Source organism: Pezoporus occidentalis, unplaced genomic scaffold, assembly GCF_034315485.1.
Source record: "Pezoporus occidentalis ecotype Australia unplaced genomic scaffold, CSIRO_AGI_Poc_V1 ctg251, whole genome shotgun sequence".
Classification (NCBI taxonomy): domain Eukaryota; kingdom Metazoa; phylum Chordata; class Aves; order Psittaciformes; family Psittacidae; genus Pezoporus; species Pezoporus occidentalis.
Window position 1 is genome coordinate 655,995 of NW_026914406.1, and position 21,403 is coordinate 677,397.

Genomic DNA, 21,403 nt, shown 5'->3' on the forward strand with positions numbered 1-21,403 from the left:
GAGAGCTGGATCCGTGAGCTGCGTCACTGGTGATGAAACAAAAAACTGACTGTTGCTGGACTGGGTCTGTAAATGCTGGAGCTGTTCAGAGGGTCTTCTTGGGAAAATCCTCGTGGATTTTGTCCTGGATAGGAAGTAGATGAAGGGGATGCCATGAAGAGGCACAGGGCGTCGTGGCTGCCTTTCTGCCTGATAGGATGTGGCATTGTGGCAAAGCAGTGCTGTGCATTAGTTCAAAAGCCTTGCATCTTCGACTTAATCACTGCTCAATAATCAATAAGATCTGAGCCCTGCGTGACCCTCTCTGCCTGCGGGGAGGGCTGTGCCCGTACTCCAGCTTTACACGCTCCGGTGTGCAAAGTTTACTTGTTTGACAAACAGAACGCGTTGCTTTTGTTCCCTTAATCACTTCCTTGGAAGAGTTAACTTCCGAAGCAGCCACACATCACTTCTCTCAGTTGTTTTCATTATTTTTCTTGTCACGCACAGTGAAGGGCTCGTGTTTGTGAAATGTCTTCTTTTATTTTGTGTCTGTCCCCGTCCGTCCATCCCACACACCCCCCTCCTCCCCCCCTTCCCATGGCAGCCTCGGTGATGCTGGCATCAAAAAACCCACCCAAAACGCTCTCTTGTCTGCTCTGCTCTCATTTCTTACGTTATCTTTTCAACCAAGTTCCACTCCTTTTGAACGGGACCGCTTACAGAATAGAGCACTTTTCCTTCAGGGTGATTGGAGCGCTCTGGAATTGTGTTCCTCTAAAGGGAGAGAGTGGAGCAATGGGGCTTCCACGTGCTCGCTGCTGAGTAATTTCCTTTTGTATCGCTGACAGGTGACTCAAAGCAGGAGCTAGCAGATGGCTGCATCGTTAGCTGGTGCCCACAGCCTTACGGGATGAGGTTTGGAATTCCCATCAAAGTCGGGATTAAGCGCTCAGGATATGCTGGTGGCACCGAGCACGCCGAGGCCGGGGGGGAGAGCCTGGAAGAAGAGGAAATCATTCCTAGCGACTCATCCTGTGGTTGGGTGAGTCAGGGGTCTGCTGGCGGTGGTCAGAAAGGCACGTGGCTCCCACTGCCCCCTCTTTGTGTGCTCTGCAGGATGCAAACTGCCTCTGCAGATCAATTCTGCCCTTTTGGGTTTTGTCCAGTGAGTTATTTCCAGACAGGAATTACTGTATTTTCTGGAATGAGTATTGTGAAATTCTTTTTCCCCTTTTTTTTTTTTTTTTTTTTTTTCTCCTTACAGTGGGCAAGTTTTCAGCTGGTGATTTATCAACAAAAGTATTTTACAGGATCAGAGTTAAAAGCTCTTCTTAAAACAAATCTCCCCTTGTGCGATAGGGAAAGTAAAAGCAGCTCGGGTTCCAAAGGATGGAGGAATAACCGAAAGAGCTAGTTCTTGGAATAGTAGCTCCATTGGCACTCGCTGGTGATTTCCTGTGCATTTGCTGCAAGAATCACTCTGTGATGTGAGTAGGTGGTACTAAAGGGTTATTACGAAACCAATTTCCAACCAGCCGTTTCGAGACATGGATCGGGAAGAGGGATAGCAGCTTCAGAGCCTTCTCTTTGTTCGAGCAGTGCGCCTGAGATGCACACACAGGATACTCAGTGCCTGCAATGGAACAAGGCAGGCTGGGGATGGATCTGCTACCTCATGAAGAGCTCTTCTCCATGCCACTCCATCTCGGGGATGGGAAGCGGGAACGTGGGCTGGGAGCCGGCAGCAGCGTGCAAGGTGCACCCGGAGCAGTTTTTGCTGCCTGTCTTCCCCCCTTGTAAGTATTCCTCTCCTGGTTTCCCCCCAGCCAAAATGGAGCTGCATCAGGACGGGTGCCTGCACCAAGCGAGGTGGTGCTTTGGAGCTGTTTGGTTCTGTTCTGGAAGCAGATGGGCTGCCACTAGCAGGAGACAGTTGGCTTCTCCATCCGAAAGGGGTGCTTAAGGGAATTGGTCTGGCTCCTAAACCGAAGGAATTGTTGACCTACTGACTCAGTTCGGAAGCATTAGGGAAGCAGTCTTCCTGTGGTTTCTTTTGTTGGTGGCAGCTTCAGAAGACTTCTGTGAGCATACAGGGATGAGGAGCAACAGGAGAGAGTTCTGATACCTGCTGCCTGTGGGATTTATGTAGAGCCAGGAGCGAGCTGATGGCTGAGTAACGCTTAACCTTGTATGTGAGATGCTTCTGCTGGTAATGCATTGGTAAGTTGATGTACTTCTCCTTTTCAGTGCTAAGATGGTATCTCACTAAATGGAACTGAAGGAAAGCTTTGTGAACGTAGCAAGCTGGGTTTGTTTTGTCACTGGAGCTGGCCTGCCACAGTTTAGGAGGCTGTAATTAAGGGGGGAAACTTACTGCAGCAGGTCAAGGAAAACAGCTTGAAATTGCTGTTCCCACCCATTTTTAACCTGGAATGTTGGTGTTAAGGAAAGGGGTTGGGGCAGCCCTCCAGCTTGGGGATAGATCATCCCCCAGTCACTGCTGAGCTGTTATTTTCCTGTTAAACTTCATTGAATGAAGAAGGCTTCAGTTTTGTCGAATTTCACATGAAAAAAAATCGTACATCCATTCCTGGAATTAAATGGAATGGTGCTTTTCCTAAACTATGCCTAAAATAGGAACACTGGTATTTGTAAGTGGCTCTGTAAATCCCAAGGAAAAAGCTATCATTTAGTGGTTTCTCAAAAACCCCAGCTCATTAACATGGGCTGGCAGGAATCACATTGGCTGACGGAGATAGGTCTGGGAGTTGTGCTCCCTGAATCTGCTCTCGACTGTGATACGTGTTTGGGGAGGGAGTTTTGGGAGTGGGGGGAGCTTCTTGAGCAAGTCATTTCTTCTGAGTTGTTGGTAAAATGAGGATGGTGATAGCAACCTTCCAGTGCCTGAAAGGGCTACAGGAGAGCTGGAGAGGGGCTTTGGACAGGGACCTGTAGGGCCAGGCCAAGGGGAATGGCTTTAACCTGCCAGAGGGGAGACTGAGATGAGCTCTTAGGCAGAAGCACTTCCCTGTGAGGGTGCTGAGGCGCTGGCCCAGGGTGCCCAGAGAAGCTGTGGCTGCCCCATCCCTGGCAGTGTTCAAGGGCAGGTTGGACACAGGGGCTTGGAGCAAGCTGCTCTAGTGGAAGGGGTTGGAGCTGGAGGAGGTTTGAGGTCCCTTCCAACCCAAACCATTCCATGATTTAACTTACCAGCATTACTGTGTTTTCTGTATTAAGATGCTGATACGTGATGCTGTAGCTCCTGGATTTCCAGAACATGTCTTTGAATGCACAAGCTATTAAAAGATGGGGAAAGTGGAATAGTGATGATTTGTCATTCCCTTTGGCGGGTTCCTTCCAGACACCAGCTGCAGGAATTGCTGGTGCTGTGTCCTAAGGAATTCACTGCTGCTCTTCTGCCCTGGCTGGGTGACACCCAGACTCCTCACATTCCCAAACCCATTGAATCAGCAGCTATAGTGAGGCACTCAAGGTTGTTTTTCCCTCTCTTCCAAATCAGCAGCAATCCGTACACCGCAAATCCCTGTGGAACTGGGAATAAACCCAGAGGGGTAACAGCAAAGGAAGGGGAAAAGGGAAGGTTTTGCATTGCACTGGGTTTCCTTTCCATAAGGGCTTCGTCTGGATGCTGGGAGAAGAGCTCAGGCGCAGGGTGACTTTGTGGTTGTACCAAACGGTGTGGGAGGGCGGGTCAGGGAAGAGTCACTTGGTTGTTATGTGGGTGTGAAAAGCCTATGAAAAGGAAAGGGTGGAGGAAAATACTGTACTTGAATTAAACAAATAAAGGAGAAGGAATTAGATATTCGGAGTTAGAGATCTGTTTTAGCTGAGTATTCCGGTGAATGAGCCGCGTACCTTCTGAAAATCATGGGTTTAACCAGAAGCTCCTCAAAATGGTCTCGGGAGACACTTTGTATGCTTTTAAGCAACAAGAAGCCATGAAAAAAGTCATTGTTCCGTTATCATTTTAGATTAAAAGAAAGGAAGTTGCACGTTTTTATAGCCTCTGAATTGTTAACTGTTAAACCTGCATCGAAGCGATCAATCCTCAGGCTTACCGTGGAGCAGGTTGGTTTGCTAAGGAGGTGCAAGCAGGCCCTGTTTGAGGAGAAGGAGTCTGAGATTTTCAGTTCCCTGTCGTGCAGCCACCTACGGGACAGGGAATTGCTGCGTCTCTTTTGGGGACCAGGCTGGTACCACTGATGCAGTGCAGAGGGATGGTTGGCACCCGTAACAAGGGGGAAAATCACGTTTTGAATCCTGATTTTATGTACATGAGTGTTTGCAGTCTCTCTATTGCGTTGCAGTCTTTAAAATGTCACTTAATCTGATTGAGAGAATCTGAAATACATGGTGTGGAGATTACACTTTTCCATGCCTTTTTTGGTTAACTTGACTGGGAAAAAAAGGCAGCGCATGGAGGCAGGGATAACAGAGGTTTGCTCTGATCAGAATATTGCTTGTTATGTTAGTGGAAGTCTTGAGCTTCTAAAAAAACAAGCAAAAATCCAAACCACCTTAATCATAGATAAGTAAGATTTTGGGGTCCCCAGCATAAGGACGTGGAGCTGTTGGAGCGAGTGCAGAGGAGGCCATGGAGATGCTGCGAGGGCTGGAGCAGCTCTGCTCTGGAGCCAGGCTGAGAGAGCTGGGCTGGGTCAGCCTGGAGAAGAGAAGGCTCCTGAAGGGGAGACCTGAGAGCAGCTCCAGTGCCTGAAGGGGCTGCAGGAAAGCTGGAGAGGGGCTTGGGACAAGGGCCTGTAGGGACTGTGTCTGCCCCATCCGTGGCAGTGTTCAAGGCCAGGTTGGATGGTGCTTGGAGCAAGCTGCTCTAGTGGAAGGTGTCCCTGCCTGTGGCAGGGGTTGGGGCTGGATGAGCTTTAAGGTCCCTTCCAACCCAAGCCAGTCTGGGACTCTGTGAAACCAACCCAATGCTTGACATTTCAGGTCCGTGCAGTGTCTCGGTAGCATTCATTTGTACAGATTCCTGAGGGATTCCCATGCAGAAGTTCGCAGGTGAGGTGCAGAGAATTTGTTGGCTTTTCCTCCTTGTTTGTTTTGTATGTTCTTGGAGTGAAGTTCTTCATGGCCTGTAGCTATCCAGCCATGGGATTTGCACCTGAAGTTTACATACAAAACAGTGAGCCCAGAATTGGACCTGGGAACGAGGGATGCTTCCTCTTCTGTTGCTGGAATGGTAATGCCTGTGTCTAAAAGTATATAACCATTAAGCCAAATAAAAATGCATGTTTTCCAGCAACATGGGTATGAATAGGAGCCACTTTAATCCCTGCATTTTCAAGGCAGAGTCGTGGGTGATGATCTCTGGCATCTAATTCCCTCGCTTCTTTCCCATATGTTGCCAAACCAAGGCAGTGCTGCCAGGCCATGCTGTGACTTCAGGGCTTCCCTAGTGCAGTAAATGGAAGCTAGAAGGTGTTCCAAACCCCTCACCAAAGCTTGGGCACCTGAATTGTACCTGTAAGGTACCTAATGTACCTTTAAGGACCTAACTGGCTACTGAAATTCCCTCTGTGACCTGTTACTACAGGCTCCAGTGTCTATATGCAGGTTTATTGCCAAAACACAAGGTTGGCAGAAGTGAGTCATAACTGTGAAGAGCTCAGCATTGCTCTTTGATTTACTTTCATCCACCAAAAATAAAAGGATTTCCAAGAATACAGGTAGGCATACGCTGTTCTCCTGTTAGGGCAGAGCTCTCACTGGCTCCCGAGTGTATTGCCATAGCTCATAGGATGTATTTCTGAAGCTCAAGTATAAAAGGAGCTGTGTATATGTTTTATGTAACCTTCACTGCAGGAGGCACGAGGAATTCCTGGAGAAGGGACCAGAATACAAGGCTCTGCCCTTTCTCCTGGGAGTCTCCTTCCTATGGAGTCATACCTACCCTCCAGTGCTTGTGTTCTGTGGCTCGGTGAATCCTGAAGTCCAGTCTAAGCTGGCCCAGCTCCAGTGGGAAGGGCAGAAACCAACCTCAGCCCAAGCTCTGCTGCTGCCAGGGTTTTGTAGGAGGTGGGATCTACAGGGTGAAGAGTGCCCAGCTTCCCAGGTGAGCTCTTAGCATTGGGTTCCTATTTAAAGGTGGCAGTACTGTCTTCTGTGGACATGTTTTTGCATTACCATGATGGTTAGATGTCCTGCAGTTGTTTCATGTGTGGTTTCGAGGGTAGCTTCTTCCATGATCATCACTGGTGACCATGTGGCCTTGGGGTGAGCCATCTCAAGGTGCTGATCTGGTTGAAACCCCCATTTTTCTTCTCCCAGTATTCTCTTTTGGGAAAGTTAGAGCTGATCCAACTTAGCACATAGCTGTAGTTCTGATGGGGGCAGAGCAGGAACTCATGGCCAGAAGCAGAGGAGGAGGTGGGAATGTCACTTTCAGTGCCACCTGCGTGAAGTTCAGTTCAACCTGTTCAGGAAACAGCACCTCCCCTGTTTCTGAAGCACTGTGGAGCTCAACAAGAGCTGATTTAACCCTGCTCTCCAAAACAAGCATTGAGTTGTCATCTTCCCTAGTTTCCTTTGGCATCTGGATTTTAGGTGTCTGATTTAACTTCTGAGTACAGCAGGTAATCAGTGTACTGCTTTTGTATGTCCGTTTTCTGTTCAGAGCCTAAGTACTTGAGAGTAGGGTTAATAGCATTGTACAGAGGCAAAGAGGAGGTTATCCTTTACTATTTAGAACAGCAGTTAGTAACAGGACAAGGGGGGAATGGCTTTAACCTGCCCGAGGGGAGACTGAGATGAGCTCTTAGGCAGAAGCTCTTCCCTGTGAGGGTGCTGAGGCGCTGGCACAGGGTGCCCAGAGAAGCTGTGGCTGCCCCATCCCTGGCAGTGTTCAAGGGCAGGTTGGACACAGGGGCTTGGAGCAAGCTGCTCTAGTGGAAGGTGTCCCTGCCTGTGGCAGGGGTTGGAGCTGGAGGAGCTTTGAGGTCCCTTCCAACAGAAACCAGGCTGTGACTATGAGCATTTCCAGAGCCTGACAGGCTCATGCCATCGATTGAATTGGTATTTGTTTGAGCAGCATCACGAGTTGTTCTTGTATTGATGTGTTCACAAAATTTGCCTTTGTCCATAAACTCACAAATCCTACCCCATCCTAATCAAAGCCGGGGTAGAATTTCCATGCACCATGAATGAAAAACCTGGCAAAACGCCCCCAAACCCAACTCCCCAAAGACGGTTTCAAGGCAGCGATGGCTCATCAGTGGAATTCCAGCATCATGTTGTAAAGGATTCTCTTTCTGTACTCCTCTTTTTTCCTGTTCTGCTTTGGAGTTTTTTTCACTTCTTTGCCGTTTTTCTCTTCATCTTCCTGCTTCTTCAACTCCTTATTGCTGTAATCCGTTTCTCTCATACCTGTGCTTTCAACATCAAAGGTGTGCTCGTGCCATATGTCCTTTTGCACTTTCTCTCTTTGCATCTTTGCTTACCTCATAACTTTAAAATGGCAAACAAAAGCACATGAGCTGAGAAGCAAGCGGGTGTTTTACCCTAAGGGAGGATTTTCACAGCACACAAATCAAGAGTAAATACTTCAAAAAGCTGTATAATATAGATGCAACCTCACTAACACTTACGTGCCTCTATGAGTAAAGTTATTTGCATGTGTAAACGCTGACGCAGTTGAACTCGGTGTTATCAAATCCACTGTCAAAAGCTGACCCTGGGCATTTTGCAAGAAGGGTGATGATTGTCTCTTTAATGCCTTGCATTCTGTTTTGCCTGTTTAGGAGGGTCACCCACAGCTCTGTAATTCCACACGCATGCCATTCAGAGCAGGTTATCCTAATGCATGACTCTGAAGGGGAGCAGCACAGCTACACCATCCAGCTACGAGCACCTCCTTTTGATTATCACACTGTGATCAGACTATCGAGCTGCTGCAGAAGTTTGCCAGCCCTCTGCTCCAGCGCTCCTATGGAATTACAGAATCATAGATGTTAGAGATGGAAAGTGCATTAGCTCATCCAGACCGTCGTCTTGCCAGTACATGTTTTCTGCTACAGGTTTTATTTCCCTGCACTTCATAGCTAGAGATACTCTAAGAACTTGGCCTCCCACTTTGAGCTTCTCGAGTCTTTTCCACCAAGTTTCATGGCAGGAATTTTCTTTGCCTGATATTTGGCCTAAAATTTTCCATTTCTTTGTTTTACCAGATTATTTCAAGTCTATGTGCTCATCTTTGAGTCATTCTCTCTGCAGTGTTAACCGCCTGTAAATAGGAGTGAAATAGCACTGTGTGCTCTAGAATATTAAGATGTATCACTTACCTTAAATGCTGCATGCTCAGTTCTGCAGGATTGGGGGAAATTACACTGATTGAAGCTAAGTTTTAAATGGAACTGCTAATAGTGTAATTTCAGATGCGTGTTCTATTCCCATATAAGTTTTGGTGTCACTTGAGAAATTATTGAATTACCTGGAAAGGCCATTTTTACTCAGAAGGAAAAATGTTTTTATATAGGAGGGTTACACCAGTATAACTTCAGTGATTTTTAACTCTATTGTGGCATTTAAACTGCAGGGAAGCAATGTGTGCAGGCAAGTCTGCAGAGGGCATTGCAGGGGGAAATGAAAGTATCACAGTTTTCCATTACTAACAGAGATAGTGGAAGTTATAATGTGGTTATTTGAGCCTTCACCCCCCCCCCAGCCTGCCTTTATCTTGTATTTTACCAGAGTATCTTCACTTCATAACTACTGTTTATTGTTTCTTACAGTTTAGCTCATTTTGGTGGGATGCAGCGTAGGGATGTAGGGATGCGTGGAGACCTCACAGAAGCCTTCCAGTATCTGAAGGGGGCCTAGAGGGATGGTGGGGAGGGACTCTTCATTAGGGACTGTAGTGACAGGACAAGGGGTAACGGGTTAAAACTGAAACAGGGGAAGTTTAGATTGGATATAAGGAGGAAATTCTTTCCTGTGAGGGTGGTGAGGCGCTGGAATGGGTTGCCCAGGGAGGTTGTGAATGCTCCATCCCTGGCAGTGTTCAGGGCCAGGTTGGGCAGAGCCTTGGGTGCCATGGTTTAGTGTGAGGTGTCCCTGCCCATGGCGGGGGGGTTGGAACTGGATGATCTTAAGGTCCTTTCCATTCCTAACTATTCTGTGGTTCTGTGATGTTGGTGGGAGAGGAGAAGATGGGCATATCATGGGAGGTAAAGTTGCTACTAGAGAGTGGATTGGAGGTGTTTGAGGAACAGGTTGTGTAGCTGAACAGGGAGATGAATGAAGAGCATGTAAATGGATGGGTTATGGAGTGAGTAAGAGAAAATGTGAGTGGGCAGGTAATGAGACTGGCAAGTGAGAGAGGAGGTGGGAGTGGGTGAGTAGTTGGGTAGGTATGCAGGAGTAAAGTTGGAACAGCGTTGTGGGCTGGCTCTGATGGGACCTGTAAGACTGGTAACCACCACCCCACTTGAGACATGAAGAGAGAACCAAGGGCCAGAGCCGTGATGGGTGCGCAGCTGAGCAGGCAGACCCTCAGGACCTCCAGCACTTTGCACTGGTGCATCCAGCTGAACGGATGTCACATCATTTACTGTGCCTAAACTTCACCACATTGCTCATGCAGTGAACAGTAATCCTCACCTTGGGCAGATGGTAGCATTTGGCTAGTGTTCTGCAGAAAATGTAAGACCATAATAACCATTTCCCAGGTTTTTTTGGCTCTAATAAAGTCACAGGTGAAGCACTTTTAGTCCATCTGGAGCACTGCAGTTCATAGCCGGTGTTCCCAAGAGCAGAAGTGAGCTGAGAGCTGCGGGTGAAGGGATTACTTGGTAAGTAAAAGGTACAAAGATGAGGGATACACTGAAATTACAAATGCTCACCACATCAGCTTAATAAAGGCAGCTACCAAACTGAAGATCCTTTTGTTTTAATGAATGAGATGGGAAGGTAAAATAGCCTTAAATCATTATCAGACCTTGACTGATGGTGCTTTTATTAGGATCCTTTACTAGAACTGCTGTAAGGCTGGACATAGTTCACCGTGACTAATACCTAACTGGTTTTCATTTACCATGGCAGAGTTACAGCCCGAGCTGTGACCTCTCTGTGCTCAGATACAGTCAAGCTATTGTTTAAGTTAATGGCTCTGCTATCCTGTTAAGCCATATTAAGTTGTGCACGGTACATATTCAGTGTTTATTGCACTAGAGCAAGTCCTTTTGAAGCCCAGCAGAGGCGAATGACTGCTGCAGGAAATTACAGGCTTTATCTTAGCTGCCAAAAAGGTGTGTATTTACTAAGGCATAAATTAATATGTGGTGGTGTACTGAAAAACCCTACTAGAGACGAGTCCCTGCAGGGTTTTCATCCCACAGCTTAGAGTTTTCCCTTGCTGGGCCTGCTGTTTCTGCTGTTTGATGAAAACTACATTGCTTTGTGTGCACATGGATTTGACAGCAGGATGGCAGCTCTGAGTCCCTCACTGCAAAAGAGACATTGAGGAGCTGGAGCGGGGCCAGAGAAGGGCAGTGGAGCTGGTGCAGGGCCTGGAGCACAAGTGTGATGGGGAAGGGCTGAGGGACCTGTGGGGTTCAGTGGGGAGAAGAGAAGGCTCAGGGGGGACCTGATGGCTCCCTCCAAGTGCCTGAGAGGAGGATGGAGCCAGGAGGGGCTGGGCTCTGCTCCCAAGGAACAAGGGATGGGACAAGAGGAAACGGCCTCAAGCTGCACCAGGGCAGGTTTAGATGGAGCTGAGGAACAATTCCTGCCCCAGAGGGTGCTCAGGCATTGGAACAGGCTGCCCAGGGCAGGGCTGCAGTCACCGTCCCTGCAAGTGTTCACACAGCGTGGAGACGAGGCCTCAGTGCCATGGGGCAGTGGTGGCCTTGGCAGGGCTGGGAACGTTTGGACTGGATGAGCTTAAAGGGCTTTTCCAGCCTGGTTAATTCTATGCAGATCTTGTTTGTAGAGCAGCCTCCTGGGAGGAGCGTTTCAACCCTGTTGTGTTTTACATCAGTGGGTTTAGCACAGGTTCTGTCAGTCAGGGTGGTTGCTTTGGAAGCTGTTTTGGGAAGGAGGTGACCTCCCACCATTTCAGCAGGGTTAGTGACAGCAGCTCTCTGGTGCTTGCTGTGTTTTTACCGGCAGGCAGAAGTCTGTAACACCGGGTTACGCAGGAAAACCTGTCAGGTGACTGCTGGAAGTATCCCTAAGGAGTGCCTGAAATCTTCCTCGTCTTGAGCATGGTTACCTGTGGCAAACTACATTTCTTATAAAGCTTGGGACTGTCACCAAGCCAGCTCGTGCAGTAGTCAGCATCTGCTCATTTGCCATGTGAGACACAACCAGAAACAGTTGCTGTTCTTAGGCACATGGTTCTTACCATTAAATCACAGCAAGTCTCTCACTGATGTTCAAGCGCTGTGCTAACTGTGCGAAGCAGAGGAGGGAGGAGCATGTGGGTATAGTTTAATACAAGCCTTTTGGGTTGTAGGTCTGTCAAAGCCCTGACCTGGTATTTCTTACGTAAGCAGAAATCCTGGTAGTGTTTGCACGTGATTTCTCTGTGCCCTGGGAGCTGCTGTGTCCAAAATCCATACGTGGGGTTGCAGGGACACTGGGAAAATACTTCCTGCTCACACCCTAACACGAAGTTTGTTTGTTGTTCCCCTTGATATTAAACCTTGCTATCAACTTCATACCAGCTTAATAACCCGCAGCCATCCTCAGAGCAGCCTGCAGCCTCGATGGAAGCGCAGATCCTGCCAATACACAGGAACAGCAGCCTCCCAGTTTCCCTTCTGTTGGATGAATGGCTTGGTTTTGTCAGTGACAAGGTTACAAAGCATTTGCAACAAGCACGCTTCATCTTTGGCCTTTTTTCTCTATATGGGTGTGTGCTTCCTTTTCATTGTGTTGTTTTTCTTCTGCCTCCCCTTTTTTAACACAGCCACTCCTGCCATTTGAAGCATAAGAAGCGAGCTGCTTGCTGGGCACGGAAAGGACCCAAGCAGTTCTCATCCCAGTTCTTCATTACCTGTAAGGGCAGGTGCAGGAAGGCACTGCAGGAGAGGAGGTTTGCTAACTCCTAACTTTCTCAAGGCTTGGGGTTACACAGGGGAGCAGTGGGTTTTAGATGCCATGGATAAAGTACAGAACGTGGTCAGAAGGTGTGTTTGCTTGCCTGGGTTCACTCTGCCCCATAGGGTTCGGAGCTGGTTTGTAAGCACCGGATTGAAGCAGGCTGGCTGAAGTCAACAAACACTATTTGTTTGCTGCTGTTGTACAACAGGGTTTCTTTCTGGAAGTGCTGTCTGCTAATGCTTTCTTAACCTGGAGTCCTTCTGGTTGGTTGTTGCTCAAGAGAAAGTGAAGAGAACCACTCGCTTGTGCACAGTTAAAGGATATTAACGCCGTTAGCGGAGATAGTGCCTGTGGAACAACCAGACAGCTGTTATTTGGGTTTCTTTTTCATTAACGTGCTGAAACCATTGAAAAGGCTGAAATGGGGATAGGGCAAGGAGGGTGGTAACAAATACATCACCCATCCCGTGGGATTCTGTGGTTTTGTCTGAATTCTTGGCTGCTTTCTTTTCATTCCCTACAGTCAGACATATGTTTGAGTTGTGATCGCTGCCCTAGGACCATAGCTGTGTGCAGGATGTCTCATTTGCCTAATCTTAGCAATATGTGTGTGTGATAGCATTTTTGTAATGTTCCCCATAGAATCCCAGACTGGTTTGTGTTAGAAGGGACCTTAAAGCCCCTCCAGTTCCAGCCCCCTGCCACGGCCAGGGACACCTTCCACTAGAGCAGCTTGCTCACACGCCTTTGTCCTGAGATTCCCAGCACCCTTCTTATACATCACTGTACGTTCCAGATGGAGACTCCTATGCATGGACTTGTTAGTGAACAGTTCTGCTCTGAAAAACAGTTGAAAGCAGCTTATTATTTATTGCCAGAAGTAAGTTTTCACTATTTGTATGTCTTGCTCGCTCCTGTGGAGCCAGTTCATTTGTGAGAGAGTAATTTGCCTGCTTAAAACTGTTACGGTTCATTTACTAGAAGAAATGTGAACCAACTAACACAGAGTAGGAGGTCTGACACCTTCCAGTTGTTCAGGAGGTGCCTGGAAGCTCTAAGGGTTTGGTCTAAAGTTGTATGTGCAGGCCAAGTTACATCCATTATATAGGATGGGAATGCTGTCAAAAACTATCTGGAAAGAGGGAATCTGTTAAAAGCGAGCATGTAATTGTGGTGCTGCTGTTTGGCTTGGCAAGGCCACAGTCTTGTTTGAGTAACTTAATAAAATGGTGTCAAAGAATGGGATAACTGCCGTTGCTGGTGTGCTTCAGGTATATCTGTTTGTACTGTGTGTGTTTCGTAGAATCCCAGCCTGGTTTGAGTTGGAAGGGACCTTAAAGCTCCTCCAGTTCCAACCCCTGCCACGGGCAGGGACACCTTCCACTAGAGCAGCTTGCTCCAAGCCCCTGTGTCCAACCTGGCCTTGAACACTGCCAGGGATGGGGCAGCCACAGCTTCTCTGGGCACCCTGTGCCAGCGCCTCAGCACCCTCACAGGGAAGAGCTTCTGCCTAAGAGCTCATCTCAGTCTCCCCTCTGGCAGGTTAAAGCCATTCCCCTTGGCCTGGCCCTACAGGCCCTTGGCCAAAGCCCCTCTCCAGGTTTCCTGGAGCCCCCTTAGATGTTGGAAGCCTGGTGTATTTGCTGGAATATTTCCTGATACGCTCTGATTAATAAATCCTCATTTGAAGTGTATAACCACCCTTTCAAATGCCACATTTTCAACGTGCCATGGAGCAGACAGCACCAGTGTGTTTAATTCTAGTGGGTGGTGACACCTTCTGGATGCTGAGCACATGAAACTTCATGTGTCACTTGGGTAATGGACTGAAAGCAATTTTTTCCTGATCCATGGTCAGTGGTGTAGTAGGAGGTGAAATCAGCCCAGATCTGCTGTTTCCCAGGCTCGTTCTCTGAATTGTTCCAGTATATTTTGTTTTCAGACTGCTTTCAAATCGCGATGATTGGAATTCGAACACTGCAGGTTTCACCTGCATTTCTGTCTGCGTGTTTGGAAGAAACCCATGATACTATTCCCATATTGTTTTCACTGTATCTCTAGTTTTTCAGTCTGAGAAAACGTGGTGCATCTGCAGTGTGCACGATCTGCTTTTCAGATATGCAGATGCAGAGCCTGGCGTATCTAGTCAAATCAGTGTCGAGCTGCTTTTACAAACTACGTGACAATGTACAACCTCCTATCTGAGAACTGGATCAGACTCACATTGGGACTCAGTCCAAAAAACAAAATACTGCAATCAGTCTACTGGCTGTGTCAGCATTCAGAGTCGTTTCTGTTATATACACTGCAGGGAAAGGATGTGGAAAATACACGCTAGCATCCAGAAACGTATTCCTGAGTCATGGAGGATGGCAGAGATGGGCGTTGTTAATAGGAGCTGCTTCAAGGTATGGGGTAATAGATGCCAAAGGCGATGTTCTAAGCCTGTGTGACACTTAAGGAAGTCACAGTATGACAGTCTGAGTGCTGTGTGACTTCCCTGTTCCCACTCAGCCCAGCTGTAAATGCATATGAAATAGCAGTGCTGGAATGATCCGCTTGCACCGCAACATCCTTGGTCCATGGTCCTCACCCCTTAGAGCTGCCCTTGGTTGCAGCTGGGATTTGAAGAGTTCATTTCCTTGGAAGACCATACTTCAAATGCTGATGTGTTCAGACTGGGTTGATCTCTTGCTTAATAATGCCTTGTGTTTCCTTCCCTTCCGCCTGCCCTGCTGCTATTCTCAGCTGCTGGCTGGTACTGCTCATCCATCCTCATGCGATGCTGGGGCACAGGGCAGGTGGGCTTCCTGCTGCCATCCCATGCTTGCCACTGAACACTCTCATATCCAGTGCCCCAGAGTTACCTTTGTGACCTGAAATTTGGACCTACATTCTGTCCTAAAGTGGAGCTGTTGGAGCAAGTCCAGAAGAGGCCACGGAGATGCTGCAAGGGCTGGAGCAGCTCTGCTCTGGAGCCAGGCTGAGAGAGCTGGGCTGGGTCAGCCTGGAGAAGAGAAGGCTCCTGAAGGGGAGACCTGAGAGCAGCTCCAGTGCCTAAAGGGGCTGCAGGAAAGCTGGAGAGGGGCTTGGGACAAGGGCCTGTAGGGACAGGCCAAGGGGAATGGCTTTAACCTGCCAGAGGGGAGACTGAGCTGAGCTCTGAGGCAGAAGCTCTTCCCTGTGAGGGTGCTGAGGCGCTGGCACAGGGTGCCCAGAGAAGCTGTGGCTGCCCCATCCCTGGCAGTGTTCAAGGCCAGGTTGGACACAGGGGCTTGGAGCAAGCTGCTCTAGTGGAAGGTGTCCCTGCCCGTGGCAGGGGTTGGAGCTGGAGGAGCTTGAAGCTCCCTTCCAACCTGTCATGGATTAAGCCCAGCCAGTTACTCGGCACCATGCAGCAGCTCACTCCCTCCCTCCTCTTCTCCCCACCTTCTCCCAGCAGGACGGGGAGGAGAATAGAAAGAGTGTAAACCCCACAGGTCGAGATAAGAACAGTCCAGAATACGAAACTACTGCTACTGTTAATAAGGGAAATAACAAGGGTAGATTGTATGAAACTGAAAAGGGAAAAAAACAATAAACAGCAGTTTACCACCCACTGACCTATACCCAACCCGACCTGAGCAGTGATCAGTCCCTTCTGGGTGACTCCCCCAGGTTTCTATCCTGGGCATGACGTGATGTGGTATGGAATACCCCTTAGGTTAGTTTGGGTCAGGTGTCCTGTCTCTGCTTCCTCCCAGCTTCCTGTGCCCCTTCTCACTGGCAGAGCATGAGACTGAAAAGTCCTTGGTCAGAGTACTTAGCAACAACTAAAGTTATCAGTGTTACCAGTGCTGGTCTCAGACTAAAGCCAAAACACAGCACTGCACCAGCTACTGAGAAGGAGAATCACTGTTAGAGCTGAAGCAGGCCACAACCCAGTGATGCTATGAAAATCTCAGTCTCAAGAGAATTGTTCACCTCTGCTGCTGCAAGAGGAGGACTGCGTGCCCATGTACTGCTTCCATGTCATCGTAGGCAGTGCCTGGCGTGTAGTGCATAGCAGCAGGGTCACTTTGGGGTTACAACAGCAAATCTTTTAAAAGTAATCACACTTCAGAAGTGATTTAAGCACTCGAGTTTTGGGCTGAAAGCCAGTTGCTGAGATTTATTCCGCACCCTATAGCTCTGCTGGTCTGGAGTTCCTGCCTGCGTATGGGTAGAGGCACGGGTATCAGAATGGTTTCCCTGATAAAGGACTGCAGGACCTTTAATGTCCACAGCAAAAATAAATACACCTTAAAGGGTTCTCTAACTGCTATTACACTGTAAAGGTGTAGCAGAATACATGGGAGGGATTTGGCTGTGATGTAAAGACCAGACAGCATCATTTATATATGCTCATACATGTCTGCAGGTGTACAAGGGGGAAATCCAGTTGCCTGCATATTGGTGTCTGGTGCCTTTGAGACACTTCAGGTTGTCTGGGACATACCCATAGGGCTGACAGGTACAACCTGAGTTTTATGTTAGCTTGGACCAGGCAGAACGCTGAACATCACCTGAACTGACAGGAGGTGTTCGTGCTGTGCTGAAGCAGATAAATCTTGGCCTGAGTGTCCAGGCTCCTGTTGTATTTGCTGGCGATGCAATTTATCACTGAAGTCTAGAGGGTGATTCCGCTCACCAAATATTAACATGTGGTTGCTGAAGTGCTGTCCAGCAGCTCCTGGGTCTCCGATGTGTGGCCCGCTGGTTTTATTCCTCTGCCACATCAGGTGAAACGAACAGGAGTAATAAACAGTTTGAAATCCAAACCGGTTCGTATTTGTGCAGTGAGCATCTCAGAACTCATAATAATACATTCAAATGTGAAAACCTTAATGTTTTTCTGCAGCTGGAGCCCTGTGCAGAAGGAAACCAGTAGAGCCAAAGCCAAGAACTTTCCATCACGAGTGCAATCACTGCTGATTGCTTACACCTCCCATATAAATCTCAGCGTCCTGAGCATGTTTATTCACCCATTAAGCACTTTCCTTGTGAATTAGGATTTCGGTTGTGTTTTACCATGGCTAACTAGTATTCAGTGAGTTACTTGCTCAGGGAAGTCGAGAACTATATATATTGAGCCAAAATACTATGGCACCTAAGAAAACAGGGGGGTTGTTCCTATTTCCTGGTTTCTCTCTGTCTTTTATTGTATCTTGGTTTAAAAAGGAGCCAACAATCAACAAGCCCACTGTGATGCTTTGGATTAGGCCTCACCAGAGAGCGTCAAAGTACAGTGTCCCTTTGTGAAAGGAGTTTTTAATGACTGTTAATTGTACTTGGTAGCTTCATTGCTGAAGGGAAGCGGAGGTGACCTCACCCTGGAAGCTGTCAGGCTCACGCTGGTGTCATTCCCTGCCTGAAGAAAAGGTTGTGGTTTGGTTGTTGCTGGTTTTAATGAGGAGCACTGGTGGGCCCAGCAGCTTTGGAAACACTGCCCAGACTCTGTTTGAGTGCTGTGCTTGTCTCTGAGCTGTTCAGCTGCAGAGTTCGGTTACAGTTCAGGAGCGGGGGCCCAGCGGTCTCAGACCTGTGGTCTCTCGGTTCCGGTAGCATCCCTAGCAGCAGTCAGTACTAAAGACTTTAGGGAGAGGTGATGGAGTCCTTACAGAGGATGATTGCCAAAGATCTGAGGGTTTACTTCTACTCTTTCATACTGGCTAATTAATAATCATGGATGTTTTCATTACTATCCAGAGACTTCATTTCTTAGCTCATTGTGGTTCTTGGCTTTGGCACAGCCTGGAGAAGAGAAGGCTTCAGGGAGACCTTGAAGCAGCTTCCAGTGGGGCCTTCAGGAAAGCTGGAGAGGGGCTTTGGCCAAGGGCCTGTAGGGCCAGGCCAAGGGGAATGGCTTTAACCTGCCAGAGGGGAGACTGAGATGAGCTCTTAGGCAGAAGCTCTTCCCTGTGAGGGTGCTGAGGCGCTGGCCCAGGGTGCCCAGAGAAGCTGTGGCTGCCCCATCCCTGGCAGTGTTCAAGGGCAGGTTGGACACAGGGGCTTGGAGCAAGCTGCTCTAGTGGAAGGTGTCCCTGTCCGTGGCAGGGGTTGGAGCTGGAGGAGCTTTAAGGTCCCTTCCAACCCAAACCAGGCTGAGATTCTTGGCATTTAAACAAATGCAGAGTATTCCCTTGCCCTTTGCACTGCAAGCTGTGCAGGGCAGTGTTGGCTTTAGGTGTGTTTGTGCAGGTGCCAGGGTGTTAGTACCAAGCAGCCTTTAGTCGTGACCATAATGTAAGTGTCTAAACATTTATGAAGGCTTTAGCTGACTGAACATACATCCTTCTCTCTGTGTCAGGAGAAGGACGAACTGGAGTACTCTTTCGTCTCTCTTCACTAGTCTGTATTTCTTAAGCTGTTGCATTGCTTGATCTCAAATGAACCTTCCCTAAAATATACTGAACTTTACAATTCCCTTGCAGTTCATCCCATGCCATCTGCCACGGTGTCTGCTGCGTATTTCAGTCCTGACGAAAACCCCCGTTTCTCATGGGTCCCTCTGCACTCCTTCCTCAGGATGCTGTGACAAGCAAAGCTGGCAAGTTGTTCCCACCTTTGTTGCTAATTATAGGTCAATGTAAAGACACCAGTTCTGACAACCTGTGTCCTGAGAGGTGTTTGAATACCTAACTCACAGTGTAGTGAGGCTCTTGAGCATGCCTGAGGCTCTGGGCTGGGATCTCTTTTGCTCAAGCAGTCTCTTGCTTACTTGCAGACCCATAGGATGGTTTGGGTTGGAAGGGACCTTAAAGCTCATCCAGTTCCAAGCCCCTGCCATGGGCAGGGACACCTTCCACTAGAGCAGCTTGCTCCAAGCCCTGTACAGCTGCCAGGGATGGGGCAGCCACAGTCTACTTTGTCTCAGATGTGGATTTGAAGCTGCTGATTCTTCCTCCGTATCAAGTCCATTGACTTGGAGGTAGACAGGAGAGCAGGGTGCCAGCAGTTCTCTCGATGAAGAAGCATTCAGCTGTTTCATCTTCTAGCCCTGGCCTGGGGAAACCTGCAGAGTCAGTGAGCTTGGTCCATTCAATGGTTCTCCTCACCACTCTGCCAGAAGTGTTGGGAGCTGTGGTCTGGAGCTCCCACTTTATCTCATTCCTTTGCTTTCTGCTGCTCATTAGAAGACAGACTTGAATCTCCGTGGTGTGAGATGTCAGGGCTGTCTGACGTGGTTCTCATTCTGCGGCTCTGGGGTTTTGTTTAGGCAAAAGGAGCTAAATTCTTCCTGAATTAGGCACATTTTTCAGTAGAAATACGGAATGCTGAAATCAGGTCACTTTGCACTGACTTTATTCAGTCCTTCCTTTGCTATCTGTAATGTGGGGGTTACAAGTGCACTTTGAAAGGATTTTTCTAATAGCTATGGTAGTTTGTAGCATTTCTGCAGTCTTACCAAAGTGTTAAATACAAGTACTCCCAAACCTGTTCATCAATCAGAGTTTGGCATCTTGTTCTGCTTTGTTGGGTGTTTTTCCTTCTGTTGTTAAGAATGTGGGACTGTTCTTATCTGTGCTGTTGATGTTACTGTACTCCATCTGTACTCTGAGTGATGGAGGTGGGTACAAAATGACATCTGTAGGCCTTAGCTTCTCAAGTGGTAGGTACTGTGTTGGGCAGGGATTTACATCTGCATCAGCACTGAATACAAATACAGGCTGGTTCATCCTGAACAGAAATGCAGGAGACCTGGAATCATGGAATGGCTTGGGTTGGAAAAGACCTTAAGATCATCCAGTTCCAGTCCCCTGCTATGGGCAGGGACACCTTCCACTAGACCAGGTTGCTGAAAGCCCCTAACCCATGTCACTAAGGGCCTCATCTACATGGGGTTTTAACACTTCCAGGGACAGTGAGTCCACCTCTTCCCTGGGCATCCTGTTCCAGTGCCTGACCACCCTTTCAAGGAAGAAATTGTTCCTAATTTCCAGTGTAAGCCTCCCCTGGCACAGCTTGAGGCTGTTTCCTCTTGTCCTGTCATTTGTTACTAGGAGCACAGCTACACCCCTCTGTTTTGAATAGGTGCAGAATGATGGCTTAACTTGAGCCTGCCCTGCAGCGAGCATAAAGCAAAGCTGTATTCACAGGCTGGGGCTGAAGATCTCATTTCTTTACAGAGGGCCCTATTTCAAGCTCAGGAGGAACAGTACACATGGCTGCTGTGGCAACAGATGCAAAGCCCTGCCATGGTGGGAGAGCAGGGTTTGTTCTCATCTTCCACATCATCACAGCTTCCTGCACTGCACCACCCTGCGTCTGGGCACTAAGAGCACTTGGCATGAAGACAAGAGACATACTCAGCGCTGCCAGGCAGCAGCAAACCTAGCACAGCTCCCTCTCTGGCACCAGAAGAGCTTTTGATGATGATGATGGACTTTGGGGGCACACATTCCGTGTGGGCACAACTAGCTCTCGATTTCCAAAATCAAAACAACTTGAAACTGCCCCGGAGCAAAACTAAATGAGTGCAATAATACCAGAGGATTGAGCAACATGCTAAGGACATGTTGTTTCCTTTAAGGATCCTGACTCTAAATGATGTCACTTAGATAGCTGGGATGTTTGTGAGCACTACAGGGCTTGGAAAGGGAAAGCAGATCGGAAAAACACTGGGAAGCTGAACAATTTGTTTTGTTTTATGACTCCCTGGTAGTTTAATGAGGGAGCTATTACTCATGCACTGTCACTGCACATCTAGAAAATTCCTCTGGGTTTCAAAACTGGCAAGAGAAAGTAGTTTCCTAAAAACCACTGAATTAATGAGATAAAGCCCATTGCTCAGGAGCCCCTGACAGGAAGGGTCAGAGGCGGAGCTGTGCAGGACTCACAGTGTGTTGGAAGCCTTCCCCACAGGGTGTTGCAAAGAGCAGAGTGCTGCTGGCCATGGAGGAGTCATACAGCAGATATGCTCTGCACCTCCCTTTTAGTGTGCAGTGATTTGGGGAGAAAACTGATTGGTTTGATAGTAGGAAATCCTTCCCCTCCGTTTGCCTTATCTGGGGCACTAAAATGATGAGATTTAAAGTAAGGTTTTCATAGAACCATAGAACAGTTAGGGTTGGAAAGGACCTGAAGATCATCCAGTTCCAACCCCCCTGCCGTGGGCAGGGACACCTCACACTAAACCATGTCACCCAAGGCTTGGTCCAGCCTGGCCTTGAACACTGCCAGGGATGGAGCATTCACAACCTCCCTGGGCAACCCATTCCAGTGCCTCACCACCCTCACAGGAAAGAATTTCCTCCTTATATCCAACCTAAACTTCCCCTGTTTCAGTTTTAACCCGTTACCCCTTGTCCTGTCACTGCAGTCC

At 48.2% G+C, this 21,403-nt stretch overlaps 1 protein-coding gene across 10 annotated transcripts in view; it reads left to right on the forward strand.

The window, feature by feature from the left end:
- Window positions 1–21,122, forward strand: part of LOC134166098 (uncharacterized) — a 123,437-nt gene extending 102,315 nt beyond the window's left edge. For 4 of the 10 annotated variants that reach the window (XR_009965745.1, XR_009965750.1, XR_009965749.1 and 1 more), the window contains 3 exons: window positions 831–1,024; window positions 1,247–1,469; window positions 1,809–3,018. Coding sequence is in view for 2 of the 10 variants with exons in the window: in XM_062623403.1 (XP_062479387.1) it covers window positions 831–1,024; window positions 1,809–1,991 (377 nt within the window). In the remaining 8 variants the exon portion in view is untranslated. The other 6 variants (XR_009965746.1, XR_009965747.1, XR_009965748.1 and 3 more) reach the window with 6 other exon arrangements.
- The last annotated feature ends 281 nt before the right edge of the window (window positions 21,123–21,403 follow it).